The sequence below is a fragment of the Mustela erminea genome, chromosome 13 (assembly GCF_009829155.1).
Source record: "Mustela erminea isolate mMusErm1 chromosome 13, mMusErm1.Pri, whole genome shotgun sequence".
NCBI classification, from domain to species: domain Eukaryota; kingdom Metazoa; phylum Chordata; class Mammalia; order Carnivora; family Mustelidae; genus Mustela; species Mustela erminea.
Genome location: NC_045626.1, coordinates 61541925 through 61562586, shown reverse-complemented (window position 1 = coordinate 61562586; position 20662 = coordinate 61541925). Strand labels below are relative to the sequence as shown.

At 42.0% G+C, this 20662-nt stretch overlaps 1 protein-coding gene across 10 annotated transcripts in view; it reads right to left on the bottom strand.

The window, feature by feature from the left end:
• Positions 1–20662, bottom strand: part of LDLRAD4 (low density lipoprotein receptor class A domain containing 4) — a 414853-nt gene that overhangs the window by 37681 nt on the left and 356510 nt on the right. The window contains exon 1 of one of the 10 annotated variants that reach the window (XM_032309441.1): positions 6597–6601. The exons of 7 other annotated variants lie outside the window; for them this stretch is intronic. Coding sequence is in view for 1 of the 3 variants with exons in the window: in XM_032309437.1 (XP_032165328.1) it covers positions 119–188 (70 nt within the window). In the remaining 2 variants the exon portion in view is untranslated. Of the gene's footprint in view, positions 1–118; positions 343–888; positions 1157–6596; positions 6602–20662 lie in introns of those variants that run through there. 2 more of the 10 variants (XM_032309440.1, XM_032309437.1) reach the window with 2 other exon arrangements.

Sequence of the window (20662 nt, the reverse complement as noted above, 5' to 3'; positions counted from 1 at the left end):
AACTTCTTGAGAAAGAGCTTCTGCTCTTCTCAACTCTGTCCTCAGCCCAAACTCCAAGAACCACCACCACAAACCCCAGAGAACAGGCATCACCCGCAGCTGGCCTTTGAAAGTGTACCTTTTTTCAAGAACGGGTCTTTAAACGGGGCCTCCTTCAGTGTGCTGTTGTTCAGATGGTCTCTGGACATAATCGGGTCCTTTGCAAGGGGGAGTCCAACTGTGATGCAGCCCCCCTCCCCCCACCCCTAAGTTCAAAGCATCCCTTCGGCTTCAGGCAATCTCCTCTTTAGGCAGCTCAGAGCTGCAGTTATAGCCAGCATGGGGTGTGAGCGTGTGTGTGTGTGTGTGTGTGTCTGTGTGTGTGTGTGTGTGTGTGTGTGTGCGCGCGCGCGCGCTTCTGTCTGTCTCTCTCTCTCTCTCTACTGTACCAGCGGGGCCCAGCCCAGGTGCTAAACTCAAATGCCGTGGCTCTGACCGCAGACCGTGGCTACCAGTTGGTTACCAACGGCCATCCACACTAATCAGGAGCTCTGCGGCAGGAAGCCGGTGGTGTCACAGAGCAGGTTAATAAGTCCGGGGTCTCCGATTGCGCGAGCAGCTGAACACCCAGTGCTGTCTACAGCAACGGACAGCAATGACTCGTCTGTATGTCTCACATTTGGCCTCACGTGGGACATGTTAGGCACACAGACAAGCAGAATGCAGATAGACTGCCTTGTTCTGTTGCATTCAATAATCTTTTTAACAGGTAACTATCAAAGCCGGTAAGGCAGAGAGCGGGGGGGGGGGGGGGGGGGGGGGGGCAGATCTACAAATCTCAGTGCGGTATTTCTTCCCTCGATCCCCAATAGAAGCTTTCAAGGTTGGAGAAATGCAGAGAGAGCTTACCCAGGCAGCTCGTGCAAACGGGTGGTGCAAACGGGTGGGGGAGGCTTAGCTACTCAGGCTTCTCGCTGTGGAGCCAGCTTCCAGAGCACGTCCTGGCTTGAAGTGCCCACAGTGTCTCTCACACCGGGAGCCAGGCTGCAGGCTGTTCCTCGGGGTCCTCCTCTCCCCAGAGTCTCTCTCTAACTGATGGGAGCAGTTCACATAGCTCTCGCAGTGAAGCCGTGCACTGGCAACTGGCAAAGTCATAACCACAGCAGGAAACACTCAGCTTCTCCCCCTCCCGCTCTCACTTCCCCGCCAGCCCTTCCCCTTCTCTTCTCTCCCCTCTGCTTCTCAAAGCAGGGTGGCAGAAACACACCCACAGAGATGTTGTCAAGTCAGGATCTGCCCTTCCTACTAGGCGGTTTTAGTTTTACGAGGTTCCGAAATGAGAGAAAAGCATCCGAATGGTAGAGCAGAGACAGCTCTCAGGAGGGCGCTTTTTCTGGGATCATTTTGTGCAAACCGCAGTCTCTGTCTCCCCCAGGTCTAGGCGGTTTTTCGTAGGTGTGTGAAAACACCTCCAGTGTATTCTGATGCCCCTGGGGCTGCGTGAAAAGACTTAAGAGAAGTCTGTTGCAGCACTTTTCAGAAAAATCACGGCGCGGCCACAACGAAAAGGACAGCACGCTGTGGTAATGTTGCAAATAACCCCAGCCCAAGCCCCGTTCTATGCCCAGAATAGCCTTTGTTTTTCCTTGTTTAGGAGAAATAGCAATGACATGTGGGCCACAACAATAGTTTTGGCTGTAGGAGGAGTTGTCAAAGCAAAACTAAACGCCGTTGGTTACCACCAGCATTAGAAACGAAGACAGTTACGTCAGCAGCCCGTCCCTGCTGTCGGCCCCCGGCATGTCACCTGGGGCCGCAGCAGTGTCCTGGGCCTGAAGTCCCCACCCGGTCCTCAGGTTGGCCAGAGGGCATCCCAATTTCAAGTTTGAAATACTGGGGGAGGGGGCAAAAGGGAAGGGAGGGAACAAAAGAATCATCAAGAAGATTTTTCAGAGATTTCATGTGGATAAAGGAAATGGGAATTTCAGCAAGAAAATTAACAGTTGCGTACATTTGCATGTGCCAGTCAAGACAGCCTGATTTTTCTTGAGCAATTTCCAAATTTAAAACATAACTCTCCCCTCTTGTTCTACTTCCCCTCCCCGCCCCATGTCACCGCAGTCACACGGCTGGGTGAATGAAGAGGGAGGGTGAGGCTCTGGAGACTGGGCTGGGGTGTGGCCACCAGGGCTGGGGACCCTCCTCAGAGAAGAGCCAGCATCAGACAGCATCAAGCTTCAGAAGGCCCTGCTGGTCTTTGGCTCTCCTTTGTCCCTACAGTCCCAGGTCCTTGCCATCTGGGGGTGGCACTTTCTCGTCACAGGATCATTCTGAAATCAAGTCCTTAAAAGAGAATGTTCACAAGATTGCATACGACTGCCACAAGGGTCCATTTTTTAAAAATTAGGGATTTAGTCAGTATCATGAAAATGTTAGTCAATACGATGAAAATCCAGTTCTGCCACTTATTAAGGATTATACCTGCATTTTGAAATGGTTCCAAATAGCCCACTTTGGGGTTCAACATTAGGAAAGAGGCCTATCAGGTACCCCAAAAAAAAACCCCTAACACATTTTTCACCTTTAATGGCTGCATTGTATTCCACTCTGCCTTAATACACTTATTTTGTTGGGCTGGCCTCCTTATTGCTGTCTATTCAGGCAGGGAGTTGCTTGGGGGGGGGGGTCAATCTTATTTAAACTCCTTGTTCATTCTGTTTAATTGTTCTCGATGTTAAATCTATTTAAAAATCACTTTCAAAGACTTTGACTGTATGGATGCACCTTGTTTTCAAAATGTTGCCCAAACCACACACTGGACCCCCATGTGGGCTGGTGCAGCTCTCTGCTGGATGGGAACTGCACTCCTGGTTGGCTGCGTGTTTACCCCAGCCCCCCACCCTCCACGCTGCTGGCTTAACACCAGCATGTCACCAATCTTCAGCATCCCCTAAAGGCTAAATCACTCCCATGGTGGCCTTATTTTTGTTCTTTTTCTTTTGAAGGACTGGCCTGAGGACTTTGGGAAGAAGGCACAGAGGTCAGACCGGGGATGACCAGAAGCCAGGGGGTTGTGCCCTGATCAACACCTCCTTCGAGCTGGCCATGATGGCATGTGAGACACTGGGGCTTTCTAATTGATAGGTGCCAAGATTTCTCTTCCTTTAATTCAGAGAAAATGGCAGCACACACAGCAGAAGGGTGTGGGAAGAGACTAGTCTGGGGAACAAAAACACGAAAGTAGGAAAGAGTGTAAAAAGCCATTTGCATGTAAGAATGCTTTCCTCCCTCCTTGTCTTTAAATATGCATCTTTCAAATGAGTACTCTGATGGGCTAACCGCTTTTGCTAGTAGTTAAAAAAAAATGTCCCAGGGCTGTATGTGGTTTCCCTGTGTACACCAGAGGCCTTGGAGATGATGTAAGGAAAGGTCGCCTATGATGGACATTTTCACAGGGTCTGTTGACAGCAACAAGGACCTGAAGAGCCTTTGTCTGTGTAGACCTACTCTACCAATATCTTCAGGTTTCCTCTGTGAAGGCCTTCATTTCATCAGTTCATCTGACAAATATTTACTAAGTGGTTCGAGACCTTCAGAGGAAATACGGTGGACCTTGAATGTAATCTGACAGACAAGCATTTACTGTAGGGCTGAACTTGTCTTGGGGGCTATGTGTATGTAGTTCCTTATTTAAGGAACTGAACAAGCTCTAAGGATTGGCTTCCAGCCCCATCTGAATGGGACAAGCCGAGGTGACTGGAAGTATCTGTGACCTGAATGGCCAAAAGAGATAGCACAGGGCAGGAGATTTTAGATCAGGGGCTACTCAGGGCTCATTAGCTTCAGAAACTACCTCTGGGTGTTAGAGGGGTGCTCCGCTATACAGAATCTTTCTCTGTCACATATAACCTGGGTTAGCACTTTGCCTGGCTCCATCCTTGGCTTTAATCACCATGGGCTCCTTGGCCATGCCCTGCCATCTCTCCCCACCACTCAACAGGTACCCTACTCACAACACAAACTTTCACAGATAAATATACCATACTTTTATAATAGTACATATTTATAATTTTTACTTGTTTATGTTAATATTTATGTTAATATTTATTATTATTTATTTTTATTAAATATTTATATATTAAAATTTATTTGTAATTTATAATATAAATATAGTCATACTTTTATAATGGTTACATAGCAGAAAATTAGCATTTATAAACATTTTTAAAGATCTGTTGTTGTGTTCTAGGCACTTTCAAGTGCCGTATATCTGTTTACCTTCATGTCAACCCTGTGAGGCATGTTTTCTTATTCTTACTTTCTAGAGGAGGAAGCTGAGGCTCAGAGAAGGTAAGTCCTTTGCCCAAGGTCAAATTGGCTGCTAAGAGGCCAGCTGGGATTCTGGGGTCAGAGCCCTGGGCAGGCTGACTCAGAAGTTCCTACCTACCCCACTCTGCTCAATGGGCAGTGAACTTACAACGATCCAAACTAAAGGTCCCTGAATGAACTAAAGTATGTCACGAGATCGATGATTGGATTTTTAGAGCCTGACTGCCCAGTTCCTTTTAGGCACTAACATGCAAGTCCACGTTAAAGATCCTGTATCTCCACACATTGCCAGAGGCTCTTGGAACCATTTTATGTGTCTTGTATACTTGTTAATGTGACTCCTGTTAAGAATCAATGGCCCTGCCCTTACAAATTCCTATTCTTTGAGGTTTATAACTATGCTGTAAAATTCTGCTCTGACGTGAAGTTTTCCACATAAAAGTTAAGTCCTGGAATTTGGCCTTTAGAAAACAAAACGGTTTATTTTCAGTAAGTTTGCAATGCTTTAAGTCATGAATGAGGATTTTAAAAGAACGCTGACTCCTGCAGACTCAAAACATAGTAACGGTTTGATATTTATGGACATCAGCCTATGGCATGGAATAATTTACTAATGCTTGCTTAGGGCTTAAAAATTGCAACAGGGGGGCACCTGGGTGGCTCCATTAAGCACTGGACTCTTGACTTTGCCTCAAGTCATGATCTCAGGATCATGAGATGAAGTCCCACAGTGGGGTCCGTGCTGGGCATGGAGCCTGCTTAAGATTCTGTCTCCCTCTCTCTCTGCGCCCCCACCTCTGGCTTGCTCATTGCTCTCTCTCTGCCTTAAAAAAAAGAAAAGAAGAAAAGACAAGATAAGACAAGAAAAGAGAAAAGAAAAGAAAAAAGAAAGGAAAGGAAAAAGAAAAGAAAAGCAACAGAAAGGTTTTTCTGTAGGAATATGAACACTTTGCATATCCTCCAACCACAGTGCTTGATACCCCATCGTTGCTGGTAGAAATGTCAGCAAATATAAAAATATGCAACACGATGGAACTAGCAAGCTGACAAGGCGGATTAAAAGCTTATTAAGTAAATTAGTCTAAATTGAATAGCCTTCCATAGCTTCCTAATATGCAACAATACCCCCTGTATTAACAGACTTTGGCATTTATCTTACACAGTATCCCTCCCACCATAATATTTTTTCTTCTAATGGAAAAAAAAAGAATTATGTATTATTCTACGTTCATGGTGATACAGATTTTTATAATGGCGAAGCTACTCCTTACTAAGTGAGTTACACACCTCTGAAAACTGCAGCTACTCTTCCAAGCCCCAGAAAAAAAAAAGAAAAAAAAAAAAGGAAGGCAATATGAAGTTTTTATAGTGGCTAAAATCCGAGGCCAGTTAGACCCAAGTCGGAGTACCAGTCCTGCCGTCTGACTGTGTCAGCTTGAGCTAAGCCCCTGCTTCCTCAGCTGTAAAATTGTGCAGGGTGCTTGGAGGACAGACCAAGACGTCATCTCTGAACTCTTACCCCTCAAACTGGTCCAGGGAACTTCAACATCGGTTAGCAATGCAGGATCTTGGATCCTGCCCTGGACTTATTGAACCAGAGTCTGCATTTGAACAAAAACCCCAGGTGATTCACCTGCACATCAAAGTTTCTTCTGATACTTTGGACTCATTCAAACTCCTCATTCGGATTAAATGAGCAAACTGGGGCTTGAAGAATTCGTGACTTGTGCACACCACGCAAAGGAAATGAGGGTAGAATCCAGGTCTCCTATTGAGGGCCCAAGCAGCTGCTACTCAATAATGATTTTAAACAGGGGTACTCCAACATGCATGCCTTTGTGTGCGCATGTGTGTGAGATCACACACTGCCCTCCTGGGATAAAGGCAGGGCCTGGTACCACAGGCCAGGTGCTTCCGGCCGTCCTCCCCGCTGGTGCTGATGGGCTGACACTGACCCACCCACACCTCTTAGAAAAAGTAGGAGGGGTACACACTGTTGTTGGGGCTCACAGTAATGGTGAAGCTAAACTAGCTTGTGTTAAAACAGTCTCTGGTGTTGAAATACAATTTCTAGGCTATTTGGCATTCTTCATAAAAACTCTGGAAGTCCTTGAGGACTTCTGGATATTATATGTTAAGAAAGAGTTCTAATTTTGCCTTCTGGAAAAACTCAAGTGCCATGAGCAGACTCTTCTTAAAGACAGAATTATGAAGATGCCCTCAGTCCCCTCCATGAACATGGCCCCGCCATCATGTCCTCCCCAGCCTCCCTGTTCCCTGAAAGAGACAGATACCAGGAAATTCAGAGTCTTGGCACTGGGGTTCTGGAAACAACTTTCTACTTTGGTTGCACGCATTCTTCCAGTGGCCCCTCCCAAACGGTTTTCCTTCGCAACAAGACTTATGGATGGTGCCTTCGTGAAACTGCCCCGTCATCCTCGAGGGGAAGCCCTTTCAAGGTGTCGGAGAAATGCTCTACTCTACCCTCTTCACATTTCAGGTAAAATATACACATATTCGACATAAAAACACAGCAAACACTTTAATGTTTAAAATATTCAATGTGGGGGCGCCTGGTGGCTCAGTGGGTTAAAGCCTCTGCTTTCGGCTCAGGTCATGATCCCAGGGTCCTGGGATCGAGCCCCGCGTCGGGCTTTCTGCTCGGCGGGGAGCCTGCTTCCTCCTCTCTCTCTGCCTGCCTCTCTGCCTACTTGTGATCTCTCTCTGTCGAATAAATAAAATCTTAAAAAAAATAAAATAAAATAAAAAAATAAAATATTCAATGTGGTTATTCAACAAGATATTTTATTTTGCTCTTCAAATATATGATATTTCTCAATTTTGTCTAAATGCTAGAAGGCTAAGTAACCTTCACAACTCAACCTATTTCTGGGCAGACCATAAAAAATAAGCTCAAGATGTTTACAGCTCAGACTTTAGATACTGTGATTCCACTCCTGGTTCTTGACCCCATAAGAACTTTAACCCCTTGGTGATGGAAATACTATTTTCATTTACACTCTACTACAGGCAAGCATTGGGCATTCTTACACATATACAGTATATGACACAATATATGGTCTCTATATTTGGTATGTGTTATTGCTAGTTTACTGAACCATGCTGTGATCATTATTCTTGAGGATTCTAAAGCGTGGTCTCTTTTCAATCACAAGCATTTCTTGGACAATCCGAACTGGGAGGAGAGGCATGGGCTATTGTCTCCAGGGCTCGTATTTTTCTTGCTTATAAATTTCAGGATCGGGGGCGCCTGGGTGGCTCAGTGGTTTAAGCCGCTGCCTTCGGCTCGGGTCATGATCTCAGGGTCCTGGGATCGGGTCCCGCATCGGGCTCTCTGCTTGGCGGAGAGCCTGCTTACCTCTCTCTCTCTCTGCCTGTCTCTCCATCTACTTGTGATTTCTCTCTGTCAAATAAATAAATAAAATCTTTAAAAAAAAAAATTTCAGGATGTGTCTGGGCAGTTCCAAGACCTTTAGGTTCCTGGCTTTAGTAAAAGGATTAATTTCTTCAAAAGTTGAGAAAAAGTCACAGCACATTCCAGAGTTTTAGTTACTGTTTTAATGTGTATACTAAGGTGAACACGAGAAAAATCACAGGCTAAAATCCAAGTTAATCCAAAATCACATCGGATCGATATAACTACACTCCGTTCTCATCCTTGACACTTTCAGGCAAACCTAGCGTACCCACGCTTTAAAAATTAGAACCACTGTTCTCTGGTATCAGATCACCCTTGAAAACATGAGGTCAATCCTCATTTATGTCAGAGCTGAGCACTCACTAAATACCAGTCACTGTGAGGAGACAGGATACAAATAAAATGGGGAACTGCCTTGTTCATGACATCCCTAGTTCATCCTGAGCAAGAGCTAGAGAAATAGTGAGAGTGGCAGGGTGCTCAGTGAGGAGCAGGTGAATGAATGAACAAACAAGTAAATGAGGGTCCTGTAGGAAGAGGGGTTCTTAACCTACATAATAACACTAATAGTTAATACTTCTACAACACTTATCATGTGCCAGGCAGTATTTCAAAGCACTTTACTCATTTACTTAAGCCATTTAATCTTCACAGGTAACATGAATACTGGTTATTTTCCCAACCCTACAGATGAGAAAACTGAGTCACAGAGAGACTGTGTCCAATGTCACACAGCTAGTAAGTAGCGGTGCCTGGACTTGAACCAGGAAGTCTCACTCCAAAATCTATTCTTAACCACTAATCAGGCTAACTCTAAATGTGACAGGTCCAAGGAAGCCCCTGAACCAAATCCTATTTTTTTAGAAGGATCTTGGGGCACCTGGGTGGCTCAGTTGTTAAGCATCTGCCTTTGGCTCAGATCATGATCTCAGAGTCCTGGGATCCAGCCCTGCATTGGGCTCCCTGCTTGGCAGGAAGCCTGCTTCTCCCTCTCCCACTCCCCCTGGTTGTGTTCCCTCTCTTGCTGTGTCTCTCTTTGTCAATAAATAAATAAAATCTGAAAAAAAAAAAAAAGAAGGATCTTGATAGGCAAGCCCCATTTAAAAGATTCAAGGAAGGAATTAATTCTCTGAGGCCAAGGCTCTTGGAAGGGCTGACCCAACACAGAGACCATTTAACTCTACTGTCTGAGAAGGAAGTCGTCACTTCTCAAGGTAGACACTGTTGGAAGCAAACTTAATTGTACCTTTGGGCAATTTTTCTTTTAGGTTGAACTAAACTTGTCCTCCAGTAAATTAAGGCTATTGTCTTTTATCCCTTTCCTTTCTGGGTGGGGCGAGGGGGGGGGGCTCTGAAAGGATGAAGTGTCTGGTTCTATACTAGTAGTATAAAAAGGTAAATAAAAGTAAATGTAAATATTTATAAAAATCAGAGTTTTCAGGGACGCCTGGGTGGCTCAGTTGGTTAAGCATCTGCTCAGGTCACAATCCCAGGGTCCTGGGATCGAATCCTACATCAGGCTCCCTGCTCAGTGGGGAGCCTGCTTCTCCCTCTCCCTCTGCCTGCTGCTCTGCCTACTGTGCTCTTTCTCCCTCTATCAAATAAATAAATAAATAAATAAATTTTTTAAAAATCAGAGTTGTCCTGAAAAAAAGCATTCCATCATCCCATCCTTTTTTTCTCTGTCTCTAGCTTGTTACATCCATAGCCCTTACTTTTCTTTCTAATTTAAAATTTCTTTTCATTTAGATTCATTGGAACCTATTCTAATATTGAAAATTGTAATGTGCTTGAAGGAATTGTTCAGTGTAATATCTTATTCATTTGTGAATTGAAAAGGACTGAAACTGAAAGATAATTTTTAAGCCCACTATAATGTCAGTCAGATTTCTTTGTTTAAAAGGAAGGATCTTTCTACAAAGGCAATGAAATCACCAAAAGGAAATGTGAATAAGGTGTGCACATGAGGCCCCTGATTAGCCAGAGATAATGAAGATCAATTAGGTTTTGAGGATATCTTGCCACTGTGAAAACAGGCAGATACCAAAAAGTTTAGGAGAGTGGGGACTCAGGAGTACCTTTCATGTGGATAAGGTGAAATGTGGTCCTGTTTTTATAAAAAGTGACCTTAATCGAGTCTGTTGCTCTCAACAATAGGCACCCAAATTAGTAAAGCAACAGACTATAATAAAATAAAGTGGCAATAATAAAAATAGTTGGAATTTCCATAGGATGAATGGTTTTCTGGCAGAAACTCAATCATGGTTATACAAATAAAACCAAATTTTAAAAATTTAAAGGTCCAGAAATGGTAATGTTGCAAATGTCTTTACAATTTTTTTCCCCTGTTATGTACTTGATAGAAAAACTTTCTGAAACTATCTATTTACATTTAACCCTCTTAGAAAGTAGAACTCCTGGCCAAGGCTGGCTGCAGGGTGGCAATTTGGTCACACAGATAAAACAGGAAATGGAGAACCTTGATCAGATTTCAAGTAAATGGCTCTTAGGTCTTAGGCTACATATAGGTTCTTTCGGCAGTCACTATGTCCGAACACTTGGCCTTAGCTCCTCCTAGTGGGGCTGAACCCTGGACAGGAGGCCAGTTTCTGGAGCTGCCTCTACTGTTGCCCGAGATTGCCATTAGGAAGCTTGTGGAGGCTCAGTCCCCATATGTTTTCTCACTTCACTGCTGGGACCAAATTCCAGTGTTCTGCACAATTTAGTCCTTCAAGGCCCACACATAGGATTCTTAAAATATCTGCATTCCACCTATACTATTATTTATTTAATAGCAACTTTTAACTAGACTTTTAAAGTAACTCATTTGAAAAAATTTCAACCTCTCCTAACTAATATCTATGGTATCACAGGTTTGATATGCTAGGGAATTTTTGGTGACGTATACTACTAAAAATTTACAGCAACATTAAATTTGAATATAATCTTTAATACTATTTATAATATAAAAGAAAAATTCTTACTGTTGCCCATTTAAAAAGAAATGCTTGCTATATAATTTAGTTTCAGTCAATTATTTAAGAAACAGATGATTTATCTACATATATGCTACAATATTTCTGAAACTGAACATATTTAAAATAAAATATGGGAGTGCCACTTCTAAAATAGTCGGGTAAGGAGCTCCATGGTTGGAGAACCTGGGTGGCTCAGTGGGTTAAGTGTCTACCTTCGGCTCAGGTCGTGACTGCAGGGTTCTGGGATCAAGCCCTGCATCAGGCTCACCACTCCACAGGGAGTCTGCTTTTCCCTCTACCTCTGCCACTCCTCCCCCCACCAGGCCCGTTTGTGCTTTCTTGCACTTTCTCTCTCAAATAAATAAGATCTTAAAAAAAAAAAAAAAAAAAAAAAAAAAAAGATCCATGGTCCCACTCTCCAGGAAAATAACCCAAAAAGATTATTAAAAATTAACCTTTTAAAGTCTCTGAAAACTATTTAAGGGGCATAGAGCAAATTAAGAAATATTTAGGAGCAAATGAAATCCAAAGAAGGAGGGGAGGGACAACTGGTGGCTCACTTGGTTAAGTATCTGACTCTCGATTTCAGTTCAGGTCATGATCTCAGGGTCAAGAGATCAAGCCCTGCATCAGGCTCTGCACTCAGCATGAAGTCTGCTTGAGAATCTCTCTCTTCCTCTGCCCCTCCCCCAACTCACATGCTCTCTCTCTCTCTCTAAATAAATTTAAAAAGTCTTTAGAAAAAAAGGAGGGGAATAATAAAGATTAGAGCAGAAAATAATGAAATATAAGTAGAAGAATAGAGAAAATCAACAAAATCAAAATTTAGTTCTTTGAAAAGATCAACAAAATTGACAAACCTTTAGCAGACTGATAAAGAAAAAAAGAAAAAAAGACTCAAGTTACTAAAATCAGGAACAAAAGAAGCAATTTCAGTGTCCCCATATTACAAATATAAAAAGGATTATAATGAAATAACATGAACAACTATATGCCAACAAATGAGATAACTTAGATATAATGGAAGGATCCCTAGAGAGGTCCCTACTACAAAAATTGGTTCAAGAAGAAATAGAAAATCTGAATGGACTTATAGTAAGACATTGAATTAGTAATTTTTAAAAAGATTTTATTTATTTATTTGACAGAGAGCGAGAGAGATCACAAGTAGGCAGAGAGGCAGACAGAGAGAGAGGGGGAAGTAGGCTCCCCACTGAGCAGAAAGCCCAATGTGGGTTCGATCCCAGGACCCTGAGATCATAACCTGAGCCAAAGGCAGAAGCTTAACCCACTAAGCCACCCAGGAACCCCTTGAATTAGTAATTTTATAACTTCCCACAAAGAAAAGCCCAGGCCCAAATGGCATTATTGGTGAATTTTTCCAGAAATTTAAAGAAAAATTAACTTATTCTTTGCAAATTCTTCTAAAAAAATAGAACATTTCCCAACTCATCCTATGAGGTAAATATTACCCAGCTAACAAAACCAAAGACAAAGACATTATAAGAACAGAAAATAACAGACCATATCTCTTATGGAATTAGATGAAAAATCCTCAATAAGAAACTAGCAAACCAAAATCCAGCAATATGTAGGAAAAGGTTACGTATTATAATGAATTGGGATTCAGGCTAGGACTGCAAGGTTGGTTTAACATCCAAAAGTCAATTGAAGTAATATACCGTATCAATAAAATAAAGGACAAAAATGACACAATCATCTCGAAAGATGCAAACAATGTGGTACTGGTATTAGGCTAAGTATGATCAGTGGAACAGAGTTCAGAAATAAACTCTCACATTTATAGTCAATTCATTTCGGACAGAAGTGCCACAATCAATCATTGGGAAAGAAGAGTCTTTCCCACAAATGGTGATTGCACAATGGATGTCCACAAGCAAAAAAATGAAACTGGATCTCTTCCTCAACCATACACAAAAATTAATTCAAAATGGATCTAAATGTAAGAACTAAAACTATTGTGTTTTTTTCTTTTTTTAGATTTTATTGCCAGAGAGAGAGAGAGAGCACAAGAAGCAGGCAGAGTGGCAGGCAGAGGCAGCAGGAGAAGCAGGCTCCCCGCTGAGCAAGGAGCCTGTTGCGGGACTCAATCCCAGGACCCTGGGATCATGACCTGAGCCAAAGGCAGCCACTTAACTGACTAAGCCATCCAGGCATCCCTACTATAAGGTTCTTAAAAGAAAACACAGGAGTAAATCTTTGTGACCTTTATTATGCAAAGCCTTCTTAATTATCCCACCAAAAGCACAAACAACAAAAGAAAAATAGATATACTGTATTTAACAAAATTAGAAAATTGTACATGAAGGAAACATGAAAAGACAGCCCACAGAATGAGAGAAAATTTCTACAAATCATGTGTCTCATTATATGTCTAGAATATATAAAGAACTTTTACAACTCAATAATAAGAAAGACAATCTAATAAAAAAAAATGGACAAAGGATCTAAATAGACAATTTTCCAAAAAGACATACAAGTGACCAACAAGCGCATGAAAAGATGTTCAGCATCATTGGCCATCAGGGAAATGCAAACCAATACCACAGTGGGATCACTTGACACTCACGAGGATGACTATAATCAAAAGGCTGACCATAAGAAGTACTGGTGAGAACGTGGAGAAATGGAAACCCTCATACATTGTTGATAGGAAAGCGAAATGGTTTGGTTGCTGTGCAAAACGGTCTGACAGTTCCTCCAAGTTAGACATATATTTACTACATGACCCAGCAAGTCCACTCTAGGTATATAACCAAGAGAAATGGAAACACGTATCCACACAAAAACTTCTATAAATGTTCACAGCAGTAATACTTGTAATAGCCAAAGAGTAGAAACAGCTCAAACGTTCATCAACAGGAGAAAGGCTAAGGCGAAACAAAATTCACAAAATGAAACATTATTCAGCCATAAAAAGGAATGAAGTGCCGATACATGCTAACACATGGATGAACCCTGAAAACCTCATGCTAAATGAAAGAAGACCGTCACCAAAGACCACACACTGTATCAATCCATTTATATGAAATGTCCCAAACTGGCAAATCCATAGAGACAACAGGTAGATTAGTGGTGGTCTAGAGCTGGTATCTTGGGAGAAAATGAGGATGACCATGAACAGGTATGAGGTTTCTTTCTGGAGTGACAAAAGTGTATTCATTGTAGTGACAACTGCACAACTCTATGAATATACTAAAAACTACTGAGGGGTGCCTGGCCAGTTCAGTGGGAGTATGCAACTCTTGATCTCAGGGTCGTGAGTTTGAGACTCACTCAGGTACAAAGATTGCTTAAATGAATAAATATATTTTAAAAAATACTAAAATACAGACTTTAAATGGGAGGGGGATTGTATGGTATGTGACTTATATTTCAATAAAGCTGGAATGATAAAAAACTATGAAAATAATATTGTTTTATGATTAACAATTAACAATTGCTAACAATGTTAATTTTACTAACATTGATAAGTTTTGTATTTCCAGCTTTAATAACTCAAAGAGCTTGCTTTTGCAATTTTTACTCTCCACCATTGTTTGCAAGCACCTTTCTAGGTGTGACTGATGCTTATTCTCAATAAATATAAGCTTAACCAGAATATAATTATCAACATATTTTTCCTCTTTAATATTACATTTTGAAAAACCAGAAACATCTATCAGAATAACAAAACATAGAGATCTGAGCAAAACATTGAGATAAATTTGCAAAGTGATTACAGTTTTTTAATCTCCTCACTAGTATTTCAACATGAGTGTTTTCTTCACTAACCAGTGGCTCACAGTGGAAATAAATTAAACAGTATTGTTCGGAATAAGGACAAGTCGAACCTCTAGCAGTCAGAATCACCGTGGTGTCTGGCAGTGTCAGCCGAGTGCCAGACAGGCAGAAGGACTGAGCCAGGAGCCACCTCCTTTAAGCTCAGTTCCCACCAGGTGAGCTCTTGGGTACATGCTCTTGTGTGTAGGGGATGATTACAATCGTGTACATGTAAATATATGCAAATGTTAAATGAGGATGCTGATGGAAAATCAGGATAGAAAAACATTTCAGAAGAAAAAAAATTTTTCAAAGGCTGCCCAAGTTTCCCATCCCCAGACTCTTCACATTCCCTTCTCCCTTCTTAGGCTACAGGCCAGACTCCTAGGTGCACACCGAGCCTCCCTATGACAAATGATCACAGAGCATCTCCTCTGTAACCATCTCTGGCAAAGCACTGTGAGGAAGAAGAGAAATCGATGGCCAGGTCACCTCCCACAAACCTCACAATCTTGCTTGTAGTGCAAGACTGCCCACCTCCCAAAGGCAATTAAAAAATGTAAATAATATTATTTTACAAATAGTATTTCATATATTTAAAAATACTTCTACATGTAGACTCTCATTCAGTACAATCAGGTTTTAAGATGTAAGTCAGATAATAAATTCTTAAGAGATTACTAGAACCCGGGGTATGGGGTTGGCTTGGTCAGTTAAGCGTCCAACTCTTATTTATTTTATTTTTTTGAAGATTTTATTTATTTATTTGACACACAGAGAGAGATCGCAAGCAGGGGGAACAGCAGACATAGGGAGAAGCAGGCTCCCCACCAAACAGAGAGCCTGATGTGGGGCTCGATCCCATGACCCTTGGATCATGACCCGAGCCAAAGGCAGACGCTTAACCAACTGAAACACCCAGGCACCCCCTAAGAGTCTAACTTTTAATTTCAGCTCAGGTCATGGTCTCAGGGTCTCTCCCAGCATGGAGACTTCTTAGGATTCTCTCTCTCCTCTATCTGCCCCTAACTTCCCTCTCTAAAAACAAAAACGAAAAAAACCCAGAACACTGAAGGGATCACAACATTCATTATCTTGCCTTGGAAAAACCATACACCTACACTCATCATTGTGTAAGATTTTTTTCCTTAAAAGGGCTAAAAGCCTGGATGACCACATAGCATCAAGACACCAAGCTTAGAAGTAATATTTCCTATACACTCTACAAATAATCTTTTTTCTTTGGTCTACAGCAGATCTTTCTATAAAGCCTGTGTAAGACAGGTCCCTCACTTCTCTGATCATGATGTTATCCTTTCTGTGGCCTTCAGAGAGAAGGGAAGCGGCACTGTTTTTCAGGTCATGGGTCCCAGTCTATTAAGCCAGTCAGTGCCGCAGACGGCATGCCACCAGCATTTAAAGAAACAGAACAGAATGGAAAATACTAGAGTGCCAATAGCAAGGGTAAGCACCGTGAGAGTTTATCTACAATAAGGATAAGCACAGTGAGAAGCGTGTTTGGGCTCTGAATGCATGTATCCGTGTTTTTCACTGGGTTTTGGTATAAGATGTATTTCTCACTGGAGGTCAGAGTTCAAAAAAATTTTGAAAGGCGCTTGCTGAAAAAGTAACTGACTATTCAAATCTGTCATTTCTCCCCAGTTAAACAAGGTGAATCCTCTTCCACAAAATTCCAGTCTTCATCAGGAACACAGGAGTAATACACTAATGAAGGTCTTTTGGAGGTTTGCGGGTGTAATTCAGAGGACTAACACAGGCACCCCAGTGGAGGTCCTGGGCTAGAACCTGACCCACACTACCTGCAAACTGTGTGACTCTGGATTAGTCCCGTAAGCTTCTTTAGCCTCGGGTTCCTGATCTGTGAAATGGTCATCCTCACTGCTAAATGCCCTAAGGCTGTCATAAAAACCAAATAAACCAGTATGTGTTTAAGTGGCATGTAACTCCAAAGCATGCATTATTTCTCATTGGCCTCATTTGCAAGTGACAGCTGAGTTCTAGATTGGCTCCATTGTTCACAGTCCTTGAATTCAACTCTGCACATAATTCTTCAGAGCGGCGGTGGTTCTCAGCTGGCTGCAGATTTTATCACCTGGGTGTTTTACAAATACTAGTACCTAGGCCTTGTCTCAAACAGACTAAATCAGAAGCCTGACAGGTGGGCTTAGGCATCTGTAATCTTTAAAGCTCCCCAGGTGATTTTAGTGTGCGGTCAGGGTTAAGAATCACTGTCCTAGACTGGATTACTGCTATTATTATTCTTATTTTAAAAGATTCCATCGGCTGTCTTCCTCTCTCTCTCTATGCTCAGGCAGGCAAGCATTCACGAATATACACACACGACCCTTTTGAAATACATTCCTTCACACTGCAGCTGACTTCAGAAAAGACAAAAAACCAAGGCTGATTTACTTAAACCTTTCAATTCCTCCTCTAATTACCTGGTAATGTTAAACGCGAAACTCAAAATCTTTGACACCAAACCAGTTTATAGAATAAAAGTCTTAAGCTAGACAAATTATCACCTTGGGTATGCTCCAGAAAATCCGCAAAGAGCTTTTATTTATATGGCATTATTTTAAAATTGTTGAGAGGGAGAAGAAATGGAATTCTACTGTGAGCAAACAAACAAGAGGACATGATTTGAACTCTGGCTTTTCTCTTCCAGATGTTTTAATTGTTCAGAGATAGGAAGGCAGCCCAAACTCCCTCATCAAAGGCACTCAGACCCACTCGTGATTAATGGGGTAGAGCCTCCTGCTCCTTTTTATTCAGACCTAAAACAAAGTCTGAAAACAAAAAGCCCTAGGAGTTCCAGTGAAAAGACAAGCATCAGCCTCAAGGCCACCAACTCATTCTGCTGTTTGTTCTTTTCCATTTCATAATAATGGGACCTCTGGATTGAAAATAATAAATTGGTCTTTCAAACTAGTTCTAAATATAAGAGGCTTTATAAATTTAAAAATCCAAAGTTAGACTAAATCCCCAGTACAAGTTATCAGCAAATACTTCCTGAGCTTTAATTTCTTTTTTAATTTTTTTAAAAGGATTTTAGCAGACAGAGAGGCAGGGGGAGAAACACCCACCCCCCGGGGCATTCTCTTGCAGGGCTCCATCCCAGAACCCCGAGATCATGACCTGAGCCAAAGTCAGACACTTAAACAATGGACTGAGCCACCAGGCACCCCCTCCTGAAATTTTCATGTGTTTGCAGGTGTGGTGGGTTCAGAAGGACTAGTCACATATATCGAACAAGATGGGGCACCTTTTCAGCCAGAATTCCATGATGGTTTAAACTATTTGTAGAGATTATAAATACTGCAGATTTTAAGAGGAAAAGAAATTAGAGAGGGCTGTGTGGTCAAGGGGGTGTTATGTCAGAGGTAGCTCTCACTCAAGAAGTGTGGCCGCTCCAGGGACATGCCAATTTTTAATCATACAAATCAGAACATAGAAGAGGTGGCGTGCCTCCATGGGTGATGTTTCAGATTCTGGGTCATTTACATTTTTTGCTACGCATGAGTGAATGCTCAACATATGTGCACGTGTGCACCCCCCCCCCCCAACTCTCTGAGTACCTGCCTTATGTCTTTCCTTGTTTGTTTTCTATTTTACCCTTGGAGGGGAAGCCCAGTACCCCACACAGGTAGGGATTTTTTTCCTCTGTCCTTCATTCCTTTTGCTAGTTTACTCCTTTCCACTACACCTTCACCTCCTTTATCTCATCTGAGATTTCCTTAATTCTTAAGGCATCTTTCCTTTTCTCCAACACCTGTCTTCTTCCTTCTCTAAGCCTCTCTTCCTTCTGACTTTTTCTTCCTTTCTAGCTTCACTATGTGAAGTGTGATCCATACCCACAATCTAAGACCTGTTATGCTCATAGCAACCCCGGATGTAATGAGCCTGCCTGGGGAAAAGACAGACCCCGGCTGCCAGCACAGATGCAGGAGTCCCGGTAACAGAGCTGTGGGTTCTGTTGGAGCCCAAGCCAGAGCCAGCCACCTTCCCTCTCTGCAGCTACCTTGACCCAACTCTTCCTTGAACTTCTGGGGTCTGTGTGAGCGGGCCTGGCTGTGCTGTCACAAGCCGTCCTCAAGGAAAAAACATCAGAATGAGCCAGGCTGTCGGAATAGCCAGAGGGAACAACAGCCAAAATAGAAAAAAAATAAAAATAAAAAAAATATATATATATATATAGTATATATATATATAGCTCCTGCAGACTCCCTCTGGGTCTCCACCAGGAATGTGCCAACAAAAAGAAGCCCCTTAAGTCTCTCGGATGAAGCCGAGTGTGTCACGGAGGCCTGAGCTCCTTTTCCACACCTTGCGAGCCACGCACAGCAGACAAAAACCCAAGCTGAGGAGGGCGACATGCGGTGGCTTCAAACTGGGGTTTCACTGTCTTTCTCCTAAGGCAGATTGTTCTATAAAGATGAAAAGATTCTGGAGGCAGGTGCTAACAGTAAAAGAGAAGAGAGAGGAAAAAAAAAGGGTGATGGATGATTTAGCTGAGCTTCCTGAGTACACAAACAGCTGAATGAGGGCACTATAAAACATAAAATCAATGTTTGCTGGACTCTGGGATTAAGAGAGCATTTCTTCTAAAATAGGGTCAGCATATTTCCAAGGAACCAGTGGTGATCAAATATTCTTTGGGAGGAGATTATGTTGGTAGCGCAAGAACAATTCAGTCCTAAGGGCGCAGAGGGAGCAGGCCTAAAATATGTCTTCCAGAATTGAAGCTGCTGATGCAAAACACCAGGTGAGTCTGCTGAAAACCAAACCATGGGGATAAAATGTGCCTTTTTTCTCTTCACCTGGTAAAGTGAAACAACCAGATACATTATACTTTTCTAAAAAAAAATTCTAAGGCAAGGGAGGTAACTGACATTTTAAAAATAATGCATTATTTGGATGATATATTTTAAAATATATTCCTCACTGAAGCCCCATTTGTTAATTTATTTTAATATTCTGCTAAAACAATAAAGGATGATAATCCGAAAATTTCAGAAAATGAAGAAATCAACATACAGACTGATTTCCTAGCCTCTAAAAGTTATTATTTTATCTATAAAATCCCCGTGTAAAATGTTCGTCTCCAACTAGTTCACCCAGAGCAAAGAAACTTCAAAATGATATTCAAACAGGGAATAAAAAGGAAGCATCTGCCAGGGGTGAAAGAGAAGGCACAGGTGCATGCCCGAACACAGTGAGACCACTTCTAGTGTAAATGTCACCAGCGGTTTCAACCTCAAGCAGAACGAGTCTATCTTCTCACAGTATTTTCATCAAGCTCCTCAAAGTTTCAGTGAGACAGGAGGACAAGTAAATCATTCTTGTGAAAACAGTATTTCCTAATGAGTGATGTTGGACTGTGTCCCCCTCAGGAACGTACAAAATGGCACAACTTAACAAAAAACCTTTCTGAATTCCAAACATGAGGTGTTCTTGAGTCTAAAATAAAGAAATAACGGGTAATTTAAAGGACAACCATCCAATATACATGAAAGAGATCCAAGGTCAGCTCTTATTACTCGAAATTATTTGGGGGCTAAAGTTTTAAGGTTGAAAGTGACCTTGGTTTTTTGTAGACACTACAGAGCTGAAGAACTAGACAAAGGATTTGAGGTGCCTAAACAGGATTATAAATGAATAAAGGCTTGATCATGAACAACAGTTCTTAAGTACTAGAGAAAAATAACCCCACTGTGTACCTGACCTGAGCAATGGCCCTAGAAAGGATCCAAGAACCTACAAATGGATACAAAAATCCATCTATCCAAGAAAGAGGTTATTCTGCAAAACCTAATATCACACGTCTACTGGAGATGGACAGAGGTCTCCCCAGGAAAGGGAAAGCAATTGGAATTGTTTACCCTTCTGTGTCTTGTAAACTAAGCATAGACTCAGGAATGACCAGATCTTCAACTTGTCCCTGTAGGTGGGCTAAGAGTAAACGTGGGTTTTCCTGTGAAGGACGATGAACCGTTGTCTGTCAGTAAAGGCCAGGACGGTGTATTTCCCATATTCCATGCACCTAGCCATGTGCCTGGTACCTGGTGAGTGCTTAATAAGTATATGCAAAATATATAAGTGTGAGACCACAGACAGAATTCTGGAATGTGAG